Source organism: Aythya ferina (assembly GCF_964211825.1).
Source record: "Aythya ferina genome assembly, chromosome: Z".
Taxonomy (NCBI): domain Eukaryota; kingdom Metazoa; phylum Chordata; class Aves; order Anseriformes; family Anatidae; genus Aythya; species Aythya ferina.
In genome coordinates, this window is record NC_140299.1 from 85145212 (window position 1) to 85173092 (window position 27881).

Consider the following 27881-nt stretch of genomic DNA (forward strand, 5'->3'; position numbering starts at 1 on the left):
AAAAACCAACAACAAACCACACAGAAACCCAAACACATGAATGGTTAACTTTTTGTTCCCTTTTTCTCAGACAAAACCTTTGTCTTACTTCGGAGAGCAATGTCTTGATATCTGAAGGAGCTCCCTCCTTGAAGTCATCCATTCCTAGAGTCAAAACGATCAGTAATTCATCTACTCACAAGCATCTTTTCTGCTCTGCTTCCACAAATTATGTCTCATCTCAGAGCAGAGCCATGCTACTCTACCATGTTGTTATACCTTCAGCTGGGATTTACATGGCTGGGATTGGTGTGCTTTTAGACCAGCAAAGATCATTCAATACATTCGTTTGACCTCCTGCGTGCTACAAACCACAGAGTTTCACCTCAACATTCCCACATCAACCCTGCAGCTCCCAGTTCAGCTATTTTATGGTTTATGATTATATATATTGTAACTATATATAGTTACAATTCCAAGGACAGCTTGCAACATAATTATTCAATTCAAATTACAAATAGGTTCTCGGGCCCCCATACTACCTCATTCAAGTTCCAGGTAGCTGGTCCATAATGCTGTATGATTCTTTCAGGAGGCCATTCATTCTCTCCCCATTCTTGGGCACTACGCCCAGCTAAGGAAGCATCAATAGATCGTTTTACTCTATTCAGATAAAAACAAACAAACAAAAAACTCTTTTCAGCTGGAATTAGCTCAAACCTTTCTTTACATAGAAAGAAAAATCTAGGAGCGTAACAGAATGACACCAGGCAGAATGACAACTCCCAGAGGGAAGCCCTACAGTGACAGCGAGTCAGAACAGATGATCTGTGGCCACCCCAGGGACAGACTCAAATGCCATGACCTGAGACTGAAAGTGACTGCCAGAACTGGGATGATGGACGCATAGAATGCTTGCCTTTAAGACAAGAGACCGGAAGGATGGGCAGTGCAAACCCCTTAAGAATAATGCTTCAGAAATGAATTCCCAAGCCTGAGCTCCTGGTGAAGCCCAGATGACTTCCACAACAGCGACAATGGAAACAGACACTATCTGAAATCAAATATGCACAAGACCCAAAACGCATCTGCTCTTTAAGCTGTGACTGCAAGACAAGAAGCGCTTGGATCAGCCCTATGATCACAGAATCACAGAACTGATGACGAAACAAGCATTTAGGACCTTTAGTGTGGCTACCAAGTTGCCCATCTAATCTGTCCAGTGGAAGAAGGCGATGAGGATATCAAAACCTGAGGAGCGCGTAACATATAATGATCATATCAGGAAACATTCGATACAAAATAAAAGTTACACGCACGGAAGAAGTGATCCCTTTAAGCTCCTACTGCAAGACAAGAGGTGCTCAGCTCCCAGTTGAACATCAGCGTTGTTCCGATGAGGTCAAGTGTTCAATACCCTCAGGATGGCTTCCCCAGGGCCTGCCGAGCACCAAGAGCAACAGCACAGCACAGACAACAAGCTGGGACTGCCCTGCCTGGCACGTGTTCACACTGTACGTGACAGAACTCCCCACACATCATCTCTGCCTGACCTGATCAATCCTGAAAGGCCCCATCCGCTGCAATGACTTACAAGCACAGACCCTTGCCCTATGGGTCCATTCACAACCCCAACTCAAACATAGCACTTGCCCCCCCAGCTTAGCTTGGGAATGCTGGGAGGCAGGTTCCATCCTCATCAAGGAACACAAAGGCTAGCCAGGACACTGCTTCAAGCCTAAGGCTCCTCTTCACCTGCAGAAATAAAGTGCCATCAGGCACCAGCACGCCAGCCAAACTTCTTCCAGGGAAGCACCCTCCTCAGAAACAAAACAGTAGTCAACTGACCTGCTCTGCTACTGAAATCAGATAGACACCCCCTAGACAACTCCCTGCCTCCCCCTGCCAACACCCGAGATTTGCCCCTGAACTTAATTCTCAGGGCTCAGAATCCATCCTCAATGTGGACCACAGAGACCAGCTAGGATGTTCCCAGTACCTTCTTCATCCCTGGAAAAGAGGAGTCACCCAGAGGTGGACCAATAGACTACCAAACCAAAAACAATGCCCGTTTTCCAACTTTTCTCCACTCACCTTCCCAACCCACACCCAGCGCTTCCATTCACTGTGCCAAGCCAAGCCCGCGGGGCTTAGATCAAGGAGAAAGAACAGACAAACGTGACAATCCATAAAACGGTCTATACCCACTCCTCTTCTTTCATCCCCTACCGCAAGAGCCAAGAAGCCCCAGACCCGTGTTCCCCAGCCCAGTATCACCGCTTCGCCCACCTAACACCCCAAAGAGATGCATCTCCAGCATTTCAGGAACTAGAACTGCTGACGTCTGGCGCGCCTCAGAAACGTGGCAGGAGACGTACTCTGCTGTCGCAAGGTAGTTTGCCCAACAGGCAAAGCAGACTAACACAGTCCACTGACCAACTCAGGGCCCACACTGCTGTCCACTCACCCTCGTGCTTCGTTCAAGTTTCCGTGCCCATGCCCTGGGCTACAAGAAACAAAGAGAGAAGGTCATGCCCACGATGGACACGCAAACAGTACAGCTTCTTGCAGAGGACTCAAACACAGAGACCAGAGCCAGAAAAAAAAAAACACACCCTCAAGTCCACAAATGCCAAAAAGCCATGAATGCACAGCAGTCCCAGCAGGGGTAATTACAGACTTATCCTTTACAGATGAAAAAGGTGACCCTGCTCAGTCTCTTCGTACTACTGCGCTTATGCAGTCGAGCCCCTTGCAATGCGTGCTGAAGCTCTTTGTGAATCCTCTGGACAGTGACACAAATGGCTTGATATACCTAAAGATTGAAATGTAACGCCAAAAAAAGGAACCGTACCCCATGATTTCCCAAAAACAAGTTAGCCAGCAACCCCTCCTAAGCATCCCTCTTCTAAGTGAATTCCAAGCTCTTAAAATCTAGAAGGATGCAAGGTCTAAAGACTCAACAGCCAGCAAAACCACAGGCAAAAGCTGCAGAAATATAACAAACTGTCCCTAACCCTGAACAAGATTACACCTTACATGCCTACTGCTGCTGGTTTCAGATACATGCTTACACAGGGAGCTTCGACAATACCTTTCTCCTAAACCCTGCTCCCTCACTTTGCCACCAAGGTTGTAACTTTGATAATATTTGACACACAGGCAAAGACTCACAGTAAGCCCCGTAATCCTGCAAAAATCCAGAGGGACCCAGAACCACTAAGCAAACACACAAACTAACATTATTGTCCTATCCATGAACATGCCATAACAATGACTCACCTGAGAAAGAACTGCATGCAATAAAGGCACCTAGTACTATATCAGTTGCTTTACTCTACCAGATCCTACTAGTTGCTACCTTAAAAAGATGTGCGTACTGCTCTCTACTTGGAAACATATCAGTCCGTAGGCTCTGACCCACCTAAAGAGCCCTGCAACTGACTGAAGGAAAAACAAAGCACTTACCCCAAAGAGCAGCCCAGGCAGAAGGAGCTCTCTGATGGCATACCTGGGGCTCATATACCGTTTGGCCGCGCCCAGCACCCAAGCCCAATCACCTGGGAAAGGGAAGGGGCAAAGCACAAGAAAGTAGAAAGAGAGCACAGAAGGAGAAGCAGCAGCTGGCATGTTTTTGTTTGTTTGTTTGTTTTTAATCTGATTTAGCTCAACAGCGAGCAGAGAGCAGACAAGAGAATTGGGCTGTTTCTAGAAGCAACGTTCCGCTTGCTTAGGCTGCAGCTTTTAATCTTGAAAGGACAATATGACCAAGCAAGTAACTGGATTTTTTTCAACTGAAATTAGCTCAAACCTTTCTTTACATAGAAAGAAAAATCCAGGAGCATTAAAAAAAAAAAAAAAAAAAAAAAAAAAAAAAAAAAAAAAGCACAACATGCCAAAGAAAAACAATTCAATGTAATAATATCACTTTATCACTTGCAGGAAAAATCACATACTTGAGTAGGCTATCTGAGAACCAAAAGGCCATGCTGACGGGTCAAAACACACTACAGGACACTGGGTCCTGGCCCTCCGCTGCACTGACTTGAAACCCATCCCTAACACAGCATGAAAACTTGAAACCCAACCCAAACACAGACACAGCATTTCAGCCTCAACACAGTTTTGGGAACTGCTGGAAAGCAGGCTTCATCCTCAATGAGGTGTGCTCAGGCTACACAGCATGGGGCTTCGGGCACCTCTTCCCCTACGGAAGAAGACCGCCATCAGGAACCGCCACGCAAGACAACCTTTTTCCTCTACAACACCTTTCTCAGGAACAACGCAGCATTCCAGAGACCTGCTTTGCTCCTGTTCTAAGGGCTATCACAGCCCACCTTGCCTGTGGCACCTGATAAACAGAGGAGAAAGCAACCACAGCAGCAAAACCCACAGCAGCCTTTGGACAGTTACTCTCATCCCCTCCTTAACCTCAGCCTCTTACCTGCCCCACGTGGCAGATGCTTCCACCTGTTCTCTTAAGCCACTTAAAGCACCTCTGAAAGGCAAACTGGAATTTTACTCTATTGGATGTAGGAAAATAACTGCAGTGACAACCGCACCCCAAAAACAACTGTTACCTCTGTTCATCACTCACCAGAGTCACTCCAGAGGCAGCTCAGGTTATGACGTCCTGGACTGCACACTGAGTTTCAGCCTGAACAAAGGAAAACACAGCCAGAAGATAAACTTTCAGCTGCCAGCGTTAGCACCCATCCCTCAACAACACAAGCGACTCCATCTTTAATTGTATCCTTTCAAAACAGCAGTCCGCTTGCCTCTGTACCTGGAAATTAAGTCCAAGCTCAGAAGGAGTAGACAGCATCACCCATGCCACCTGGGAACACAAAAGGACAAAATGACCACTGTGCTTGCAAACAACCACCTGCCACACTGCTCCTCTATCCCAAACAGCCTCACCTCAGACCCTGAGGGAAACACCTGAGTGTCTTCCGTTCGCTTTGGATAAGGGATGACCAGGCTGAAAACACTCTCACCTTCCCTCACTGCTCCGTGACATGGGGATTTCCCTTCCCTGTCCAAGACTGCACGAAGCACCTGCAGAGACAAGAGAGAAGCACACCCTGAGGCACCTCACAGCCAGAGTGTACCTGCTGCAATACTCTCTCTTCCCAGCTCCGTTACTCCAGCTGCTCACCAGCTTTAACTGAGATTCTTGGCTCACAGCGCCAAAGCAAACTCTGCCCAGGCCACGCAACACACACTACACAAGCTACGTTATTTAAGACACACGAGCTGGAACGTTCCTGCCCAAGAATCAGTCGCATCACACAGGAAGGATGCCGCATGCTCCTAGAAACCAAACCTACCAGTCCTGAACAGCTTCCCTGCCAGACAGCTCCCCACCTCCTCCTGCCAACCACGCTCAGCACACGCACTATTTGCCTCTCAAAAACAACATCAACAAACAAACAAACAAACAAAAACCCACAAAAAGTAAGAACATACACACACAAAAGCGACTGAGCTCCACAGATGCCAAAAAGCCACGCACACACAGCAGCCCGGCAGGGGTAATCACAGACCCTTTACAGATGAAAAAAGGAAACTCTGATACGACCCTGCTCAGTCTCTTAGTAATCCTGTGCCTACGTGGTCAAGCCTCTTGGAGCATGTAATCAAGCTGTTTTTAGTTCTCTGGAGAGTTACACAAGTGATTAAAATATAACTCAAAACCAGAAGTGTATCCCACCATCCCTAAAACCAGTGATCCAGCAACCTCTGCTAAATATCCCTCTATTAAGTGAATTCCAAGCACTTAAAATCTAGAAATCCATAGACTCCAAGCTGCCTAAAGAAGCACCTGTAGAAACAAGAGAAAAAGCACACCCTGAGGCACCTCACAGCCACAGCATACCTGCTGCAACACCTCTCTCTTCCCAGCTCCTTTACCTCAGCTGCTCATTAGCTCTATCTGAAATGTGTGCCCAGGCAGCGCTGCACAAAATTGTGCCATCAGACTTAAAAAAAAAAAAAAAGGCCCACAGCACAACAGCTGCTGCTCCTTCTGTGCTCTCTTTCTACTTTCTTGTGCTTTGCCCCTTCCCTTTCCCAGGTGATTGGGCTTGGGTGCTGGGCGCGGCCAAACGGTATATGAGCCCCAGGTATGCCATCAGAGAGCTCCTTCTGCCTGGGCTGCTCTTTGGGGTAAGTGCTTTGTTTTTCCTTCAGTCAGTTGCAGGGCTCTTTAGGTGGGTCAGAGTCTACGGACGGACTGATGCGTTTCCAAGTAGAGAGCGGTACGCACGTCTTTTTGAGGTGACAGCTAGTAGGATCTGTTAGAATAAACTAATGTAGTACTAGGTGCCTTTATTGCATGCAGTTCTTTCTCAGGTGAGTCACTGTTACGGCATGTTTACGGGTAGGATGTCAATGTTAGTTTGTGTGTTTGCTCTGCTGTGTCTGTGGGGACACGCTGTGCTTGGCTGGGAACCTGGGGCGGAAGTGATGTCAGGGCCTGTCTTCAATCAGGGCGGAAGCACTGTGTGATTGGCTTGGAGGAAGCCAGGGCAGAAGCAGCATGCAGGGCTTGCCGGCGCCATGGGCAGAAGCTGTCGGGGCAGGCCGGGACGCCGAGGAGGGGTGGCGCAACGAGGTTGGTGGTCGGTGGCGCGCCACGGTGGGCTGGATAGGGAGGGGGCGAGGCGGCGGGTGGTTGGTGGCTTCTGTGGAAATGGCCCTTGTGCGGGGTGGGGGCGGTGCATTCAGAGGAACCTTGACAGGCTGCAGATAGGGGCAGGCAGGAACCTTTTGAAGTTCAGGAGAGGGAAATGCCAAGCCCTACCCCTAGGGAGGAACAACTCTATTGAGCAGCACTAGATATCTGGGTACTAAATAAGCATTTCTTCATGGAAGGGGTGGTTAGGCATTAGAACAGGCTGCCCGGGGAAGTGGTAGAGTCCCCATCCTTAGAAGTATTCAAGAGACGTGTGGACATAGCACTTAGGGATATGATTTAGTGGTAGCATTAGGTTGATGCTTGGACTTGATGGTCTTAAGGGCTTCTTCCAACATAAGAATTCCTGTTGAGGATGGGGATTCAACTAACAAGTGCATTTTTGGGAACTGGCTCTCTCCTTCACTGTAGGTGACAGCAGCTTTGTGGGCCCTGCGAGGAGGCACCTCTGCAGTGATTGCAAATGGAGTCCACCCGAAAATCTCGGGTCATGTCATCACAGATATTGTAGAAGGGAAGAAAGTTGGAACTTTTTTTTCAGAGGTAAGACCTGCAGGTGAGTACGGAAGTAATATGTACGCTGGGAGCAGTAGAGATTCCCTGGAAGTTTAGGGTTGAAATTTGGCTAGGCCTGCCTGTTCAACAAATGGGAAACTATGCTCTGCTTGACGAGCGGCTTTGGAAAGGTAAGTTTCAATGTTGGAATGGAACATCTTGAATCCTCTGCTTGGGTTCCTTCCAGCTGATGACTTGCTGCATCTGCCTTGCATTCAAAGAACTAAGTAGAATTTGTCTTGTTTTCAGTCTTAGAGGTTATCGTCTCTTATTGATGATTTCAGGGTGAAAGCATGCATATAGAATGTAGTGCTGAACTAAGATAGTGTGCGGTTTCATTTTTTTATCCTACGTTCTTCTTATGACTCAGTCTTTTGTTACTGTATGTAGCAATGTTTTCCTGCCTGTGTGTTGCTGTGACAATGTAACAAGGGCCGCAGAAAGTCAGGCCAAAGATCTGTGATCTTAGCAGAATAGAACAAGTATAGAGTGATACTCGTGACTTGCACTGTAAGACAAGCAAATGCCTTGGAGTATAAAAATGCTAAATGGATTTCTTGTTAAAATTGGCCATATCCTTTGGACCCAGGTAAACACTTAGCATCCATGGGTCACAGGAGTCACGAGCCTTAACCAGGTATTGTGTGTAAACTCTGGAGCTAGCACTATGTGAAGAACTGCTTGCTTTACTTTGTGTGTGCTTGTGGGCAGGAGGAGTGAAAGTTGCTTCCTGCTAGCTTTTGATGCCCCCACCTTCTGTATGGAAAGAGAACATGGGTGATCGATCTCTGTTCAACTTCTATGATGAGGCATTGTCTTTTCCCTCATTGCTTTTTCACATGAAAAAGGTGTTTTCTTAGTCCTTTTCTACAGAAACTGTTCCAAAGATCTGTCGATCCCTGTTTCTCTTGGCTGAAAAGGTTTTTATTCTACTGTGACCCTTTCAAGGTGAGCGAAAATAAAAGTTTGTGTAGCGTCCGAGATGCAAGTGAACCTTCAGTTTATGAGGTAGCAAGGCTAACTTTGAGTTTTGATTAGATTGTGGATGGTTTTTGTTGCCTTTCCTAGGCCTTCTCCAAAAGCTTAAACAGGGAAGTTGCTGTTCAACGCTGATGAGCATTGAAGTGATGTTTTCATAGGATTATGTGCACTACCAAGGCCTGATTTCCCCTTTTGTCTCTGCATTGCTTCATGTTTATCTGCTGTGAATTGTACTTGCTATTTTGTTGCATAGTGGCTGCAAAGGAATCACAGGCTGGTTGAGGTTGAAAGGACCTCCAGAGGTCACGTGGTCCAACACCCCTTTTGTGTTCAAAGAACACAAAAATACACGCCACATTATAAAGTATGACCTTGCTTTAAAAAGCTGTTTTAACAGTCCTTCATTAAGTCTTATTAATCAAGTGTCCCCTAGTTCTTTTCTTACGCTTCCCACTATACCTCCTGTTATTTTCCTTACCGTGGGAATTCCTGCTCTGGCAATTTCTGTAGGACACTTCTTGAATAGAAGTCCGGGCATATTAGTCACATGCCAAGTCATCTGTTCTACAGACAATTTCAAGAGTTAAAAGTGAAAACGTAGCTTATCCAGGAGCTCCTTGAGAACTCCTTAGTGAAATGCTGCCTGAGCCTTTTGACTTGTTACTTCAGTTTCTGTTTCAAAACTTGTTCTGTATCATTTCAGTTTGAGATGGATTCTTTGACATCCGTGCCAAGAAAAAAACCTCTCCTCTGTAGGAGCCCTTCAACGTACACAGAGCAGAGAGAGAGCAGCTATTGTGCAAGCTGTTGCTCAGGCTGGTTTTCCTGTATTGTTTGCACATTCCCAGGTTGTTTTGCAATCTTTTCTCTTTTCAGTAGTTATGTAATTAAACTTTTTCAAAGGATGCCTTCCTTTTTTTGCAGTAGCCTCCCACTCCCTGAGATGTAGCTGTCCTTGTATTCTTTTGCTCTTTGTCAAGTCTTCTTGATACAGGTTGTGTACTTGTTTGTCCCCTACGACATGGATGATCTTACTGAATCTCTGTGATGCCTTGAAAAGGGCTATGCTCGGGGACCGTGGCAGCATTTTGGTATCTGATACAAATTTTCCTGTTGTGGCATACAGTAAACTTCTTTGATATGTCTCTTAAGACCGTACCTGTTTTCCTGCTTTGAGTAAGGAGTTGAAAGTTGAAAGGTTAGTGTTCATTTCCTTCCACCTTTGTCTGCATGTCTTGTGGTTGTGTGTGTGTGTGTTTGTTTTGGCAGGCCCTACAGTAGAGCAGCAGGGTGGAATGTCTCGAGCCGGTAGCAGGACGCTGGCAGCTCTGCAGCCTGAGCAGGTGAGAGAACGGTATGTTCTCGCTCTTTAAGGCTGTGAACATGTGGCAAGTTTTAAAATACAGGTTTATAACACAAATGGGTCCTGGAAAAAATCAGCTGGCTCCAAGTATTCAGGGCATCAAGCCAGTGAGAAGATGTGTCAGTAGGAATGAGCTGAAGTGAGCCAGATGTCAAACACCATGGAGTTCGTGTAAGAATGCAGTTCAGACACTTTTCTCTTTCAGAGAGCAGAGATTTATTTATTTATTTTTTTATCATCTCGCTGACTTATTAACTGATCAGAGAGAAGAAATTCTCTTGGCAAACAAAAAGGACTTAGAAGAAGCTGAAAATAAAGGTAATATTACGGGTCCTTTCATGGAACACCTGTTGTCATGAGCTTTTCTGGGCCTCAAAGGAAAGGAGCAGAACAAGAGTAGTCTGTCACCTGCAATTGGATATTATGGCCGTCACAGATTAGGGAACCCAGGACTTTGAGAGCTTGTCAGTGTAAGCAGCTGCAGCTTCCGTAAGAGCTGTCTCTATCAGAGAAGATGGAGAGAGAGGCCTTTGAAAGCAGCAACCCACAGCATTGTTTAAAAAACTAAAAATAGAACAGTGTTTTCTTTTGCCAACGGAGGCTCACTTTAGAAATTAAATCTAGCAAGGATCTTCCCTGTTATCATCATGCATGAAATAGCATGAATATTCTCCTGGGCTGGTTAACGTAATGTTTGGCCCCTGTGGGGAAGGTTGTTACTTAAAACTGATGCTTTCCAGAAAGAACCACCTTACCTTCTGACTGAGGAAAGTACAGTTCAGGCAGCACAGACTAAATCCATTCTTTTGTGTAAGAGTGGTGCGTGAGGAAGCTGGTCTTGGGTTAGAAAATGTGTGGAACTGGCGCATCACAAATTGTAAAGTTCAGTAAAAGACATACGGCAACCATTTTGTACTGAGGAGAATGCCTGGAGGGACATTTCTGAGTAAACTTCCTACCTGAACGTGTTCAGACTAGAAAACTCCGGCAGCTCTTGCCCAATCTGAAATGCTATGCGTTCCTTTGCTCTTTGGGAGTTCTATCTGTGAAATAGAAAGAGGCAATTACTGCGCAAACCTTCCAGGAATATTGCAAGGGTAGAAATTGGTAAGAAATTCAGGTACACGGTTGTGTAACGGTACTAGAAATAGGACAAACTTTGTCTTTGCGGATGTTACTTCATATACAAATCATTCATATCGTATTAGGTGTATATGTGATGGTAGGTGAAAGCGTTGTCAAATTGGAGCAGTTTGATTGTAGCTACTAAACTTAATGCTTCACATTGTTCATCTTAGGTAGGTTTCTTGCTGCGGCGTGGGAAACAGCGGCTTTTTTTCCTGGTTTGACCATTAGGTCACTTTTTCTTGAAACTAGCCAGATAAATCTATCTTGAGCGCAATTTTTTCTTTCTTCTAGGAAGATTGGCACTTCCTTTGTTGAAACGTCTCAGTCTGTCTAATCAAAGCTGAACAGCTTGGCTGTTGGGCTCTGTCAGATTGCAGCATCTTCACAGGACAGCGTCGGCAGCATAGTTCGGAGAGCACGCATAGCAAAAGATCTAGAGTTGGAGCAGGTGACAGTGCCTGTTGGGGTCTTTCTTGCGATTTTTTTGAGTCCTGTCCAGACTGACTGTCTTCCACAGGTATGTGAGGAGGGCAGAGAGATCTTTGATAACAAAAGTGTATTTCTACTGGTGAGTTATTGGAAGGCTGCAAGAAGTCTTGCCTCAAAAGACTTCTGCTTGTATTCTTCTGAAATGAATTCTGCTGTCATCCCATTTTTTTTTTTCTACAGAAAACTACAGTCTTCTTGGGACTTGCTTCTGCAATGCTGAGAGTTATTCAGCGTTGGTTTTTGATACCCAACGTAGAGAAGGAGTTAGCTTACATTCAGGTGGTGCAATTTCTGCCTGTGTCTTATCACATAGCTTCCCTGCTTAACTTGCAACTTACAAGGCTCCTACCAATGAGCACTTTTCTGTCCATGCTGACTACAGCTGAATTGCAGGCTACGATTAAACACCAAATGTTTAATATAGGTCGTTAACAACAAACTGCAACTGTTAAGAATATATGCGGACAAGATCAGCATGAAGTAGAAGTTCTAGGCTCTGAGTGGTCTGTCCCATACTGATACTGCATGTTTGCACTGAGGCAGAATGATATCTTTCCACAAGCGTGTAAAAGCTAAGTCTAGGCTCTTACTGCCGGTATCTTTAGCAAGACTGATTGAGCTTTTCTCTAACATATGAGCAAGTATTTGAGGAGCAAGGGATGGGTATGGGCACTTAAAAAGAGACTGCCGAAGGGCAGCTTCACAACTGAATTTTGTGAGTGTTTGTCCTCGTTTCATACTGAAGGGGAGTCTGCTCTAGGCAAAGTTCATGTGAAAGGAAAAGGCAGTAGTCTCCCTTTCTGCCATTATTGCTTCCTTGCTGCTCGCTCTGTTCTTCACAGAAAACCAGTGTGTTTCCTTGCCAAATTCTAGTCTGCTTTCCTAGACTCCAGCCTTTGCCTCCTGGGTGTCTTGCCTTGCCTAGCCAAACTCTCCCATTCTCCTCTTCTTTATCTCATTTGTTTTATCAGGCTGATTCTTACTGGCTTCCCACCCTCAACCCCCCACCCCCCCCCAACCTTTTTTTTTTTTTTTTTTTCTTTTTTTACAGACTTAGGATGTCTTGTCTTGTTACTTTTCTTCCTGCCAGCCCCCATCCTCAAGTTCTCCGATGTAACTTCAGAGGATCATCTTTGATACCTCTGCATCTGAATAATATGGTTTCTCTCCCATGCTGTAGCTGATAGTAGGATGGACTCTGAGTGCAGAGGAGAGGTTGCTTCCTCCATAGTTTACTATTGCATCTCATACTGGTTTGGGTAAGCAATTACCGAGGAAATTTGACTTCTCCATGGAGTAGTGTGTGCCTGATAGCTAGCTGGAGATAGCATACACGGAATTGAGTCAGTGCTCAGAGTTCAGTCTTGAGTTGCGGTAAAGGTGAAACAATTGCAGACTAACAGTTTACCTTCTAGTGAGCTGCGAAGCGAGTGCGGAGTTCCGATCCGCGGTTCCGTATTCTCCGTGAGGGGAGCGGCCGGAGACGAACGAAGTGCGTGACAGACCAAAAAGAAGTGCTGTTTTCACCAAGTTTTGATTGGTGGTGCCCAATATGTGGGCCTGGCAGTGTATCTTGTGATCCTATTTTTGCTCTTAAATGCTTTGAGTGTGACAAGAAAAAAGGCGGGAGCATTATCTAAGTAACTAACAGTTTAGAAGTGTTGGTGTATTTGCTGTGGCGTTTGGTCAGTTTGCCAAGTACTGGAGAGGTGGAGGGGGCTGACTGATTATCAAAGCGGTAGAACGGAGAGAGTCCTTTCTGTGGTGGTTTGGGCTTGAGCCCTGGCAATTTGGTAAGAAGGGGGAGAGTGAATTTATTTAGGTGTCAATGCCTTTTTAAATGGTATTTATTGACGGATGCACAGGAGTGATTCCTTGTTTTGTATGGGCTTATTAACAAAGTGCATGAGAAAACTTGGCATTTGGCTCGAAATTCGGTCCTGTTGAAATGTAAACTTTGTGGAAAAGGTGGTAATGTTTGTCTAGAAGATGAAAGGCTGAGTGCTTCAGCTCTTTTCCTGAAGTTCCATGGATTTATGATTGGAACATGGAACGGGGCTCCTTAATAACCTGAAATAGTAAAGTTTGTATGCGGGAAGAGGCATTTAATCCCAGAGAACTGGGACATTTGGGAAGAAGATTAGGAAAAGATGGTAAAAACCCACAGTAAAAAGGTTTGCGTGGAAATTGAAACAAAGGACAGCAACTAATAAGGAATAGTAATAAATAAATAAAAGGGAATGGAAAATCAAAGGAATGAGTAATATCCAAAACAAAGATGTTTTAAAGAAAGCCTCCTTGGGTGCACACTGGCACATTCAAAGGATATTGTTAGAACTGGGAGCGCAGAAAGGAAGAGGACTTTCACTAAGTATTGCAATCAGTGGTGGCCACTATATAAGCTAAATGGCCACTTTATGGATCAGTCGACTATAACACTATCTGGCAATTCATGTTTTTGAGGAGAGAAGGAAAATAGGATGAAGTGTAGTATACTGATACGTTGTTTCAGCATCTTAGAGAGAAAAGGAGTGGAATTAATTGGCCCTTGACTGAGCCTTTGGTGTTGGCGTGAGAAAAGTACAGGCTGGAGAAAGATAAAGGAAGCGTTAAAGGAGTTGTCCCTGGTGTTAAAGGTGTGGCATGTAGTATTTAACAGAGCCGTTTGAAGTTGAATGAGCAGGGAAGGAGGATGTAGGAATGTTAATAGTTCTGCCTCAGCAGGAAGCTGTGTGTTTTGTTTTTTTTTTTTTTTTTTGTTTGAAATAGCAAAACAAATTACGCAACGTTGCTTAACTTGTCAGAAGATAAATAAGAAAGTGTTTTGACAAGCAGCCACGGGAGGGACAAAAACAGCTTACAGGCCTTTTGAGAAAGTACAAGTTGATTTCACTGAATTGCCCAAGGTAGGGAGGATAAAATATCTATGGGAAATAGCAGATCATTTAACACAATGGGTAGAAGCTTATCCCGTAGCTCGAGCTATGGCACAAATGGTGGTAAAAGCTCTATTAGAACACCTGATACCTAAATATGGGATAATCCAGTACATTGATTTTGATCAGGGCACACACTTTGCTTCTAAAATAATAAAATTATTATGTCAATCATTAGGTATTCAGTGGGAATACCATACTCCGTGGCACCCACAAAGCTCAGGGAAAGTAGAAAGATTGAATCAAACACTAAAACAACACTTGGCTAAATTAATGATCGAGACACAAATGCCCTGGATGAAATGCTTACCATTGGCACTTTTAAACATAAGAACTAAACCACACAGTGAGAGCGGATTATCGCCATATGAAATGTTATATGGTATGCCTTATTCTGAAGGGATGCCTCTAGGAAAAATGTAGTTGAGGAGCGTAGCATCCAGAAATACGTAATTACCATTGGAAGGAGGTTACAAGAGCTAAGAGAAATTGGAATGATGGCTCAAACACCACCTTTAGGATTTGCTATTCATAAGATACAACCAGGAGACAAGGTCTTAATAAAAACCTGGAGGGAAGAATCATTGAGCCCCCGATGGGAGGGACTGTAAGTAGTAAGTTTTACTTACTACTGAAACAGCTGTGAGAACAGCGGAAAGGGGTTGGATCCACAGATCCAGAATAAAAGGACCAGTAACTACCGAAACCTGGAGGGTTGAGTCCACTCCTGGGGAACTGAAACTAAAGCTAAAGAAGAACTAATATTCTGGCAATGAGGCTCTGCATGAATTAAGGACGCCAAATAAAGGGGACAAGCCTAAAGGGAGGAAAGGGAGAAGGCAAGACCGGGGCAGGACCCTCCACTGCAGTGTGTATGGTCTACCGAGGGAGGCGATGGATATTGACTGCCGAGTGAGAGGGCCTCGACCGGACTTCTCCCACACTAAGGTGAGGTTGTCCCGAGAAAATAACGTAAGAACTTTTCTTTTTAAACCCATATAAAATTGTGATTCGTTTTCCAGGAGCTGGATCACCCCGGCAGGCTGAACGGTATCACAAGCCCAAATTGACCCTGAAAGTGGGCCCAACCCCTTGACTGAAGGCGTCTTGCCTATTATGATCCAGCTACATGGGCAGAAGACGGATCCTGGGGCTATAGGACCCCAATATATATGCTTAATAGAATAACTAGGTTACAAGCTGTAATGGAAATAGTTGTAAATAAAACCGGAGGTGCGCTTGGCTTAATTGCAAAGCAAAATACCAAGATGAGGACTACTTATCTACTTATGTATCAAAATCGCTTAGCTTTGGATTATTTACTAGCACAAGAAGAAGTCTGTGGAAAATCTAACCTTAGTAATTGCTGTTTAGAGATTAATGATGAAGGTGTTTCTTCCTAGTAGCTGGTAGAATGCTATGTTTTGGTTTAGGATGAGAAGAGCGCTGATAACATGCTGATGTTTTAATTGTTGCAGAGCCGTGCTTACACCAAGCCAAGGACGTTTCAGCTTCTCACTGTCCTGCCAGCGAGCAGGCTGGGGGTGCAGCAAGAGCTGGGAGGAGGGCTGGACTGCTCGGGGTTAGGCTGGGCATCGGACAGCTGGGCATCAGCGGTGGTGAGCAATTGCATTGTGCATCACTTGTTTCATACACATGAGTAGTAGTAGAACTATCATCATTATTGTCATTATTATTATTTATGATTATTTATTATTGTTATTTTCTTGTCTTTATCTCACCTCACAGGCTTCACTTTCCCATTTCTCTCTCCCATCCCAGAGAGGGAGGGGGTGAGGTGAGTGAATGGCCGTGTGGTGTTTAGCTGCCAGCTGGGTTAAACCACAACAGAAAGAAAAGCTGTAAATGAACTTGTAAAAGAAATGAAGAAGATTGCACACGTCCCAGTTCAAACTTGGAATGGAATCGATCTAAGAAGATTATGGGAGGGGGCTTTATTGGCAGTGATTGTTTTGCTAAAATGAGGATGGTTGTATTGTGGATATGTGGAGAATTGTTAATAATTCCATGTTTAATACCTTCTATTACCAGACTGATACACTCCAGTTATACAAGGAATGCAAATATCTGCAGTACCTGTTGTGGGAATAGGAATGTTGTTTTTGCAGAGTTACGTTGTTTAGAGGGCAGGAATGTGGTACTGAGATATGCTTACAGTGATAAGAAAGCTTAGCAGGCAACCTTGTAAAATGCAGACAACCAGACTTCTTAGGACAATTAGGTGAAAATCACGGTGTCAAGTCAGACAAGCGAAGAAACATTACCACTCCAAGCAGGAAAAATGTCAAAAGAAATTTGAAATTTAACAGGCCGGCAAGTGAAGGCCATGCATTGTTTGTGAAGCATCGGATAGATGGTGAACCTGGATTACCCAGTCAGTGGGGAAACAGGGGAGGGTCCTGTCATCAAAAAGTATATAAACTGTGTTTTGGAACTAGTAGGTGCGCTCTCCTGCTTGTGGGGCGCCCGCCATTGCAATCGCGAACAAATTACTTCTTCACTGAGGTCCTCGCCTGGGCCTAAGTTACTGGCTACAGAGTTTCTCACACTGTTGACCCAGAACCAGGGAGAAGAGAAAACCCATTGCCTGACGATAATAAAAAGAAAAGAATATCCAAAATTGATACCAATTTGGCAAGTATTGACTCGATTGGAAAGGAAAACACGGATCAATACCATGAAAAAGGAGATGGGGGACTGTGAAATATGTTCATCTGATTCGTGTCAATATGGAACAATGCTAGGGCCTCATAATGAAATGTGACCTTCTGTCTTACATCCCCTTGTATAAATAACCACAAGTCCAAGAGAAACAGAGTGGTTAGTGTATATAGTTCTTGTATCTTGCAAACGAATGGTCTAGCAGTTTGTGTTGATAGAGGGTTTGAAGGGTAAACCTTGAGACTCGGGTCTGGGAGATAAGAGAATAGGGGGGAGTTTTTTGAGATAACTGCTGACTATTGCATGAGACACAACTTTCTGGCATCTGGCCCAGAGACTACTAAATAAGGGGAGGGGGGGGGGAAGCTGAAGAACGACTGAAGGACAAAACTTGTGAGGAAGACTACGAGCCTTCAGTATGAGCGACCCTCAGAGGGACCACTGGAGACTGATACGCATGCATCCGTGGGATGGTTCGGGTTCCGGGAAACTAATTATAATACCCCTGCCTTTTCCAAAAGTGGTGATGAATATGTATTAGCCTAGGAGCATAAAAACCAGCTGCCTGATGTAACTGGTGTGCGTCTTCGTGGAGCAGAGACTCCCAGCGCACCCAGTGCTGTTTGCTTACCTCTGTTCCTTTAATAAACTGTAAACTTTGATTGTAACCCTATTTGGGACTCAGTCATTTATAACAATATACAATAGCATGTTTGTCTCTAGTACTTACAAGGCGAAGTTCTGAGATCATATTTCACAGACTGCTTCTTACAGATTTCAAGAAATCCAATTGTTCTGAAGTACAGCCGTGCTCTATTACTATCTAAAGGGAACAAACTGTTTTCAAACCCATTACAGATTGGATGTTTTTTATTTATTTAAATAAGCTTGTCTCTGCAGCTTTCCTTCGTGATGCTGATCTTCGGAGAGGCAGATTGTTAACAAGATACAATCAAATTGCATTTTAATGTCTAGTTTTGTATGTTAAAGACACACAGTATCTGGGTACAGCAAGGTTCCACTAATTGACAAGGATCTTTCTGAAGTCTTCCTTATTTTTTCAGTATTCTTTTCAAATTGTGGACAGCAGGATGAGGTAGAATATCAAACACGGTGACTGTTTTTTACCCAGAGGACACTAGTAGGGAAAAGGAGTTGGTCTGAGTTGACCTTGACATGCTTAAGGGGTTGGTACATGAGAACCTCGTGAAGTTCAAGAAGGCTAAGTGCAAGGTTCACCACCGTCATCAAGGCACTCCCAAGAATGAATGCAGGCTTGTTGATGAGTGGATTGGGAGCAGCCCTGCAGAGAAGGACTTGGGAGTGTTGATGGATGAAAAGCTCTACATGAGCCAGCGATGTGCAGTTGCAAACCAGAAAGCCAGCCGTATCGTGAGCCACATCAAAAGTATGACCAGAAGGTCCAGGGAGGTGATTCTCGCTCTCTACTCCACTCCTGTGAGGCCCCACCTGCAGTGCTGCATTCAGCTCTGGGGACTCCAACATAAGAAATAAATGTGTTAGAGCAGGTCCAGAGCAGGGCCACGAAGTTGATGAGGGCTGGAGGACCTCTCCTATGAAGACAGGCTGAGAGAACTGGGGTTGCTTAGCCTAGAGAAGAGGGGGCTCTGAGGAGACCTTATAGTGGCCCTCTAGTACCTGAAGCAGGCTTCGGGTAAGCTGGGGAGGGACTTTTTGTCAGGGAGTGTAATGACAGGACAAGGAGTAATGGCTTTAAACTAAAAGGGTAGATGTAGATTAGAATAAAGGAAGAAATTGTTTACTATGGGTGGTGAGGCACTGGAACAGGCTGCTTGGGGAAGTTGTGAATGCCCCATCCCTGGAAGTATTTAAGGCCAAGTTGGATGGGGCTTTGAGCAATCTGGTCTAGTGGGAGGTGTCATAGAATCATAGAATGATTTGTGCTGGAAGGGAACTTGAAGGTCATCTACTCCCCCCTGCCATAGGCAAGGACACCTTCTGGTTATAAACGTAAAATCAGCGTGATAAAACAAAAGGCTTCTGTATAAGAGAGCACAAGTAAAATGTTCGTTGTAGGAAGAGCTCATTAGCTACTTCCAGCCAGAATGATTAGGGATAAGAGTTCTTGCATCTGAAATAGTTTTATACAGCTAGCTAATTTGTGCCAGAGCCTATGTTCAGGGTTTCCTTTGACTTACTGCAGTCTCCCTTTGCCAGTAGTACCCTGAAGCTCAAGTTTGTTCCTGAAACGTTAAGATACTTCATTTCTGGAGTTACACGTTCTGACTCGGAAAAAATTCTTGGTGCTGTATATTAATATTGAGTAAGTCAGCAGAATGCAAAATCCTGTTCTTACTCTATTTTGCAGATGTTATTCTCCCAGAGGAGTCAGATCACTTTGTTGTTGTTGTTGTTGTTGTTGTTGTTTTAATTCCCTTCTGACAGGTGTCTTCTTTGGCCATAGCTAGCGGAAATGGCTTGCTAATAAAAGGAGGGAAAGAGGCAGCATACAGCAATCAAATCCTTCATCATCTGACTCAAGAAGCACTCTCCATTCATGGAGTCAAAGATGCAGTGCAAGTAGTAAGTGTCTAGAATTAAAGCAACAACTTTTGTGCTGTAGCATGTAGAAAAAGCACAGGCAGAGCTTGAGAATTCAGGCCATTGACTGTTTGTGTCACAACTTTCACGTGTGAATACAAGCAAGGAAGTGGAAGATGTCTGCCATTTGGAGAAGCTGGTAGATCTAATCATTCCACATGGGTCATCCCAGCTAGTCAGGAATATCCAGAAAGCTGCTAAGGGAATTCCAGTGATGGGACACGGTGAATGGATCTGTCATGTGTATGTGGACACAGATGCCAGCGTGGAGAAGGCCACATGAATAAGTAAGCTGTGAGAGGGTGACTTGGATACCATGAGTGTAACTGAACTACACATTTGGAATATGTGGTATGGTTATAATATTATTATTATTATTATATTAATATATTATTATTATATTATATTAATATATATATTAATATATTATTATAACCATACGTAATAATAATTCACATGCTCTTCAAATTCTTTGTCATAAATGTTACGTAACCAATTGTTTACTCTTAAACCTCAGTCAGAGGCTCGAAGTGTGAATATACTGCTGCCTGTGATGCTCGGGAAACACTCCTAATTCACTGAGACCTGCTGAGAACCCCGTTGTTTGATCAGATCATAGACACGTTGAGAGTAGAACAGGTTAGTCATTTATACTTGTGTTGGCTTTTGTTTTGTTTTATTTACTTGTTGTTCATTTTAGGAGCCCTTGGTCTTGCTGACATAGCCCTATGTAGTTTTATGATAACATAACACTTACGTTACCCACATGTCTCTTTGTACACCTTTGTACTCTTTTCGGAGAGCTTTCTTGGCTTCTCCATGCAACCCCAAGCTTTTCCATAGAAACGATCTGCAAGCAGCTTCTTTGGGGTGGCTGCATGCCATTGCTGGGATACAACTACTTCCTTTTACATAGAAAAAAATCATTCTCTGCCTTGGAAGAGCATTTCCCCAACCCTTTCTCTACTACTCTTAATTCTGACTTCCTGGCTGGCAACCTCCCGGACCCAAATACTATTCTGATTAAATCTATCAACTTACCTTCTTACCTCAGTCGTTTCCCATTTTATGTTTCTCCTCCTCTAATCTGCTTCATCCACATATTTTGAACATTTTGTCTCACTTGCCTTTATTCCCACCCATTTTCCCGCCCATTATTTCCCCCTCCCACTGTTCCACAGGAACAAAGGCCACTGTCCTACATAATTGCTTTGACATGCATAATGTTTTGTAGCAGAGATGCATCACGAGAGAAATATTTGTGAAGTACTTAAATTACACTCAAAACATGGATTTTTCACATAGCATTTCCATTTGGCAAATAGTGTATACAAGCAGTGATTGATGCAGGAAAACATGGTAAAATAGGTCATGTTCTGATAATGTTAAAGTCATATTAAGAGAAGCTTGCCAGATAGCTAGTCAGGAGCAAGTCCTCACTCGCTTGTGTTTTCTTTTTGTCTTTTTTTTTTTTTAATGTCTGGTTTGGTTGTGTTTTGTTTTGTGTTTTTTTTTTTTTCATAGAATACCCTGAGTTGCAAAGGACCCATGAGGACTACCAAGTTCAACCCCTAGCTCCACACAGGACCACCCAGAAATCAGACCATGCATCTTGGAGCGTTGCCCAAACACTTCTTGAATTCCAGCAGGCTCAGTGCTGTGACCACTGTCCTGGGAGCCTGTTCCAGTGCCCTGCCACCTCTTGGTGCAGAACCTTTCCCTAACATCCAGCCTGACCCTCCCCTGTCACAGCTCTATGCCATTCCCTTGGGTCCTGTCGCTGTCACCTGAGAGAAGAGATCGGCACCTGCTCCTCCACTCCTCCCTCTCATTGTTAAGGTGTCTTAGCTGCTACGATTAAATTCAGAGATTGACGATGCATTAGATCTTCTTCATCAGGATCGTAAAATAACTGAAAGTCCTTGCCTTGTTTTGGGCCCAGTAACTCTTTTGTGTCTGAAACATACACTTTGGAGAGAGCGGGTGTCAGTTTACAAAAGAAAAGGATAAAAACAGGTAAGGTCTTTTGTAGGGGAGACTTGCAAACCTGGAAATATCTGCCTTCCTCGAAACTCCCCTCCCCTCATTTTATATTGCTGACTTTGACATTATATGGCATAGGCTATCCCTTTGGTTAAGTTTGAATCGGTTGTGGTTATGTGCTCTCCTAACTTTTAGCAGACCCTCGGCCTTCTCACTGTGGGGGGAGAAGAGAAAGCCTTGGAATTGTGTGAGCACTGTTTAGCAACAGCCAAAACAGTGGTTTGTTTAAGGCAAAAATCCAAAATGTAGCAGTATAGGGACTGCTATGAAAAAAATTAACTCTATCCTAGCTATACCCAGAACAACAAGCTGCACTTTTTGCCTGTTACGCATTGGTACAATCTACAGCACAAAATACTTCTGGTATTGCAGGTGAAGATTCATGCTGGCCCAAAGTTTGCCTCTTACTTGACATTCAACCCCTCAGAAGTGAAATCTCTCCATGACGAACATGGAGATCTGGAGAGCTGCATTGAGGTTGTGGACAGTGTACAAGAGGGTGTCGAACATATCCACAAGTATGGAAGTTCTCACCTGGATGTTACCGTCACGGAGAATGGTTTGCGACCAATCTGTTCCCTTAAGCTTCTGCTTTGGTTTCACTGTGGGATCTTGTTATTAGCATAACTACTTACATTGCAGTAGTTTCTCTTATCTTGGTTCTGTAGTGAGCATAATCAGCTGGAACCCTATGAGCTAAATCTATCTGTAGTTGTGTTTAATTCAAGGAAAACATGTTGTGTGCCCTTATTCCAGGAGGTGAGGGCATGTGTTTGAGCAACTGGCCAACGACAAGTCAACGCATGCTCTTGTCAGGCAGATTGCTTTATGTTCCTGTATTGTACAGACTTACCACATCAGACAGTTTTGCAGAAACATCTCCTGAATCCTGGAGACGTCTTTAGGCCTCTGAAGGAGGAAGAGGTGAGCTTCTATAGAGGGAATATGTACTGTAGGAAAGATCAGACTATATACATTTTGTCTTCCCAGGTTGCTTTTAAGCCTTGCAAACAAGGACCACAAGTGTTTTTCTCCATCTCTCCCAGTCCTTTATTTCCCAGTTCCGCATCTGTAGCGTAAAAGCTGCATGTATCTCAGTTCCCAGTTTCTTGCTCCTTTGATGCCGCGAACTTCTGTTTCTATGCGCCACTCTGTGCTTCTTCCACTCCTCTGCATGAGGTTTGAACACTCTGCCACTTCAAAACGTAGCTAGAACTGCTCCCAGCCAAAGGATGACTCTCCATACAAGGCTAAAACTTCTGAGAGTCAGCTACAGTAAGGTCATTTTGATTTGTGGCTCATCAGTGTGAGATTCAAGCAGGCATCTGTTTCTGTACCTTCTGCAGAAATTAAACGAGTAGCACCGAAAGGCATGCATTTGATACTGTAAGCCACTACCTGGTGCACTAGTGATTTACTTGGGTGTGTACTGGAGATAGAGTTCATCTTTAGCATTCGTCCTGTTGCTCTGGGCAACTGACTTGCAGCTTACAGCCTTACAGAGAAAGGCATCCTCCAGAGTACTAAGGCTCGTACAACTCTGCTTGAGGTTGCTCCAGTCTCACATGTTCTGTGTTGAACTGGGTTAGTTAGCTGACTTCATGTGGTGTTTCGGCATTCTCTTTCCCAAATACTATTTTCAGTATAAACTTAATATAGGACTTTCTATTAATTTCCATTAATTCCATTATGATAGGACTTTCCATGTTCTTTATAGAACAGTTCCATGTATCCATTGAGATAATGTAGAGCTGAACATGTAGTTTAACTGTCTGACTGCAAAATGTAGCTCGGGGCTGCTGTCACTTCTTCCCAGTCATACAACTATCCCTGTTTGCGAGGTCTAGGCTGTAGTAAGAATTAGACATCTTTTCACTTCTTGTCTTTGCAAGCTTCTTGTAATATTTACAGTTGTGTCTATGTGATAAACATATTACAAAGAAGGTGTGTATGAACATGCTTTAATCCAGGCTGTTAAATACTGTCTGATAATGTTGCAGGTGAAAGTTCTGTTCTTGTATCTCTTCACGGTATGAGGCTGTGCCTATTGGACTGCATGATCACTCTGTACTGTATCCTATTTTCTTCTCTGCCTCTTTTTCAGAGAAAACAGTGGAGTTCTTCCTCCAGCATGTGGACAGTGCTTGGAATGCCAGTAACCGATTCTCTGATGGATAGAGATTTGTACTCTGTATGTGCCTGTGGTGTGCAGGCAGCTAAGCACCACAAAGCCGTTTGCTCCCTCAGCAGTGTGGGAGGAAGGAAAGACTGGAACAAAACTGAGTATCAGTTACCTAAGTAAACAGGTGCACATACTAGGAAGTGCAGAAGACAAGGGAAACATTAATTCCTGAGGTAGAAACTACTAGAAATCGCTGTAGCAGGCTTGAACATGCAGTGCTCTGTGTGTTAAAAAATTGTGTTTAGGGTTTTATAAGATCACACAATAGTCTGTTTAAGAAGAGGAAAAAGAAAAACAAAAAAGGATATAGGAATGGAATCCTGACTAATTTAGTTCTTATTGTTCAAAGGGTAAACCCTCAAACAAATGTACGATGTATGTAAGACACACGTAGCTTTCTGGCTTCTTTCTCTCTAAAAGTGAAGCTGAAACTGACAGAAGTATAAACATTCCAATTTAGAATAAAGCTCCTCTGATCAGAACAGGTAAAAATAACTTCTGACACTTGGGGAGGAGTGAAGGAAGGGAGGTGAATGACTGCTTCTACATAAAGATGCAGGGCTATATAGTACAAAGTTGAATATCTTCTGAGGATCAACTACCTTTACCTTGTGTGTTTTCTACAGGTGATGAAGTTGGAATTAGTACTTCTCGTATCCATGCACGCGAACCAATGGGAATTGAAGGACTCTGAACTACAAAGTGGTTATTGACAGGGGACAATCATGTTGTTTCTGACTTCTCAGAGCACGGGAGCATGAAGTAGCCCCATGAGAGCCTACCTCTCCCTCAGAGAAATACCGAGGACATTGAGAAAACTCATCAATAAAATGTTTATTGAAGACGTTCAGGCTTCAGGGTACTCTTTGGGGAAAGAGATTTGCTTTTCAGCTCTGAGATCATTGTTCTTGGTCATTGTGCAGTACAATGAATATGAAGTGATCCCATCCGTGACACGCATTATTTGTTGCTGTCTCTTACTGTTTCCTTAGATAGTATCTGCAAACTGACCTTGCTTTTGCCAGAGAGGTTTCTTTAAAACATACAGATACCATAAGGAAAAGTTGAAATATCTGCTGCGTTCTGTTCATGCCCTTGCTCCCCTCCAGCAAAGATGCCTGGTGGTAGAGTGTAATTTTTTTCCCTGTCTTTAATCTGAACACCTGTCTTGGTGAACAAACTCGGTAGCTTTCCTTTAGTCATGTGACCACAGCAGCTCTTGAAAGCTCTAAAGCTTTAAGACACTTACTGTCTTTGTTTGATCACTCTGTGATTCCTATGCATTTGGAACGTATATTTCATTAATGTTTTGACCAAGCAACCTTTTTTATCTAATTTCTTTGTATTTTTGACAACTGTAGATAAATAGCGCAACTGTATACGGTGTGAATTTTGTTACCTCTGTCCACCAGACATTTATTTCTCATGGGTTTTCTGTGAAATGTAATCCCTCCAAACCCGTCATCCAGATGCAATACTACCTTGAAGTTTAAAAGAAGCTCTGAATAAATGCTGCCTTTTGCGTACTGGAACAAAGGAACTCACGTGTGCATGCTGCAGCCAGGGCTCAGTGAAGCCCTCCATAGGTCAGGGTGGTTGGAGTGTCAAGGTGCATGGGGAGGGAGTGGAATGGTGCCACACTGCAAATGCTGGCAGGGCAGGGAGTGGGATGGGTGCAGCCTGCACAGGGACATTCTCTCCTGTGCATCCGTTTCTTGCTGCTAACTTGCCTCTGCATGCTTTGTTGACTGCTGGCGTGTGCGTGGTACTCAGGAGCCAACATAGTGGCACACAGGACCTATCCGGGCATCTGGGTGTCTGCTGGGTAGCCATGTTACCGCACTCACCCATTTAGGACCATTGCACTCTACTCTGCAACCCTGAGAAAGCCATTATGCCCCACGCTCCTCTTGTGCTTCTATGCTCTCCTGAGACTTTGTGACAACTGCTTGCACTGCAACCACAACTGGTACTGCCCATCAATGATAAAAGCACTGATACTGCAGCACCCAGTACTGCACGCCTGCAGTAGCGTTCCCTGCAATTCCTCTGTCCAGCTACCACTGTTACTCCTTCCTCTGTCCCACTCGTCTCTTGATCTTTTTTGATTCCTCTGCCCTTCTCAGTGTCTGTCTTCCTCTATCCTTTCCCCTGGTCTCATAACATCTAATCTAACTCCCCTCTTTCTCTTTTAGTTTGGAAACTTCCTTGCCCTGTCATTATCTGTCTGAGCAAAAAGTTGCTCTCCAACTTTTTTTATAAGCCACCTTTAGGCACTGAAAGGCGGCAATTAGCTCTCCCTGGAGCTTTTTCTTCTCCGTGATGAACAACTCCAGCTCTCTTGGCCTGTGTTCAGAGGGGAGAATCCCCATCATTTGTTCTAACTTTCGTTGGGTTAACCATTTCCATTAATGAGGGAACGGTTAAGGCAATTACTCCACAACTACCCAAAGCAGCGATAGTGAGAAGCCCACTTCCAGCATCCATTTCCCATGCAGGGACAGATGGACACCGCTTAATGTCTTGCCCCACAGGAGAAGGGGAGTCGCCGCCTGTCCGTGTTGTTTTTTGTTTTTTGTTTTTTGTTTTTTTTTTTTTTTTTCTTTTTTCTGCGAGTGATATTATTACATTGTTTATTTACATGTTTTTGTTTTTGGTGTGTAATCTGTTATGCTCCTAGATTTTTCTTCCTGTGTAAAAGAAAGGTTGAGCTACTTCCAGCTGAAAAAGTTTCGGTTACTTGCTTGATCATATTGTTCTTTCAATATTCAAAGCTGAAGCAAAAGCATGGGGATTGCTGCTTCTAGAGAAACACCAGTTCTCTCACTAGAGTACAACGCTTTCTCAAAAACATGACAGGCCATTAGCTCAGGGTAGCGATCATGCAGCTTATCGGTCACAGTGCGCACAAGAGCATCAGGTCCCCCTCTCGTCACAGAGCCTGTCCGTGGTGTCTCCACTCCACTCTGTGCCCCATCCCGTTCCTTAGAGTCAGCACACGGATATCTCCTACTGCGACAGCATGTAATGTTGGAGGCGTTGGAAGTCCTGATCCATCCATTCGGAGCAGGAGACTGTGTTTTGATGCAAATGTGGAAAGAATCGAAGCTGCAACGTGAGTGGGAAGGACTGTTCCAAGTGCTCCCGACTCCTGAGATGGCAAGAAGAACGGCTGAGAAAAGTGCCTGTTCTCGTCCTGGTCTCCATTCTGCCAACCTGCTCCTTTTCATTCCTTCTTTCTGCTTCTTTATTGATGACATAACTTCGTCACATCGTGTTGCCTTCCTTTTTTTTTTTTTTTTTTTTTTATCTTGAGGGCAGGCTCCCCTCCTATACCCTTCTCTCCACAGCAGTTCTTTTCAAAACAACTTTTCATTGGTCAAACAACTTTGCAAATAACAGTAACAGTAAACACCCAGAAACTTCCATGCCTCAATGGCTGGAGAACAAGAAACCCGAGACTGCATGCAGTCTCCTGAATCACCCTTCTCTGTTCCCTCTAAACTCTTTTACATTCCTGATGGCCTCATCGAGAAGAGTCTAGTGTTAGGGTGGTGTTAGTGTCTAGTGTGGGGCTTTCCAACCCCCATGGCCACCCTCCCAAATCTTCCCCTTCTTTATTAATATCAACCATTTTCTTGACATGAATTACCACTCCATATATAACACTTCCAATTAGGTGGTAAATTCTTCCTTGCCCTCCCATCACCACATAGCCACCAATACCCTATACCTAATTTTCACCCACTTTCCAAAGATCCATCCACTCCAGACTCCTTATCAGGGTCGTATGCTACTTGGATAGTAATATTACAAAATGACCTTAAATTGGCTAGATTATATCCCCCTGCATTTCCCGGTTTTGAACAGTCAGGTTCCCGACCAAAACTAAGCCCCAGATCACGCAAGATCTTTTGTTCACTGCCATCATTGACCCCCATACACCGACTTTTAACAGTAACGTTTCCCGTGCTTGTAAAGCAAATTTCGGTCCCTCAGGGAGGGTATAATTTACCCTTTCCACTCCCCAACATTGAGCGGACCACGTCTGATTAGTCTATATAATGCATTGTTCCAATTTCTGGAGGGTATCCCATATAGCGGGATTTCCATATTGCCCCTCGGAAGTGCAGTACATATCCAACAGTCAGATAAATTTAAAGATCGGGCGACTCTTTCAGGTATGTTTACATTCGAGTTTTCCTTCCATGCTTGAGCTGATACAATAGTTACAAGCAATGTCCAAAGTCCATACGTGTTGCC

The 27881-nt window shown here is 44.1% G+C and overlaps 1 protein-coding gene, 1 long non-coding RNA gene and 1 pseudogene across 3 annotated transcripts; all 3 read left to right on the plus strand.

The window, feature by feature from the left end:
• The first annotated feature begins 6140 nt into the window (after positions 1 to 6140).
• LOC311427013 (delta-1-pyrroline-5-carboxylate synthase-like) lies at positions 6141 to 9689 on the plus strand. Its single transcript, XM_084503945.1, has 4 exons — positions 6141 to 6147; positions 6472 to 6595; positions 7088 to 7232; positions 9482 to 9689. The coding sequence occupies exons 2-4, from the start codon at positions 6521 to 6523 to the stop codon at positions 9583 to 9585; spliced, it is 324 nt and encodes a 107-aa protein (XP_084360071.1). The 5' UTR covers positions 6141 to 6147; positions 6472 to 6520; the 3' UTR covers positions 9586 to 9689.
• A 4844-nt stretch (positions 9690 to 14533) lies between these two features.
• On the plus strand, positions 14534 to 16822 carry LOC311427014. Its single transcript, XR_014687171.1, has 2 exons — positions 14534 to 15747; positions 15878 to 16822. It is a non-coding gene; the product is annotated as an uncharacterized lncRNA (long non-coding RNA).
• Positions 16823 to 18442: 1620 nt separating this feature from the next.
• Positions 18443 to 24238, plus strand: LOC311427012 (delta-1-pyrroline-5-carboxylate synthase-like; annotated as a pseudogene). The gene is made up of 5 exons (XR_014698905.1): positions 18443 to 19375; positions 19496 to 19680; positions 19911 to 20032; positions 21809 to 21995; positions 23541 to 24238. The product of XR_014698905.1 is annotated as a delta-1-pyrroline-5-carboxylate synthase-like (transcript).
• Positions 24239 to 27881: the final 3643 nt, after the last annotated feature.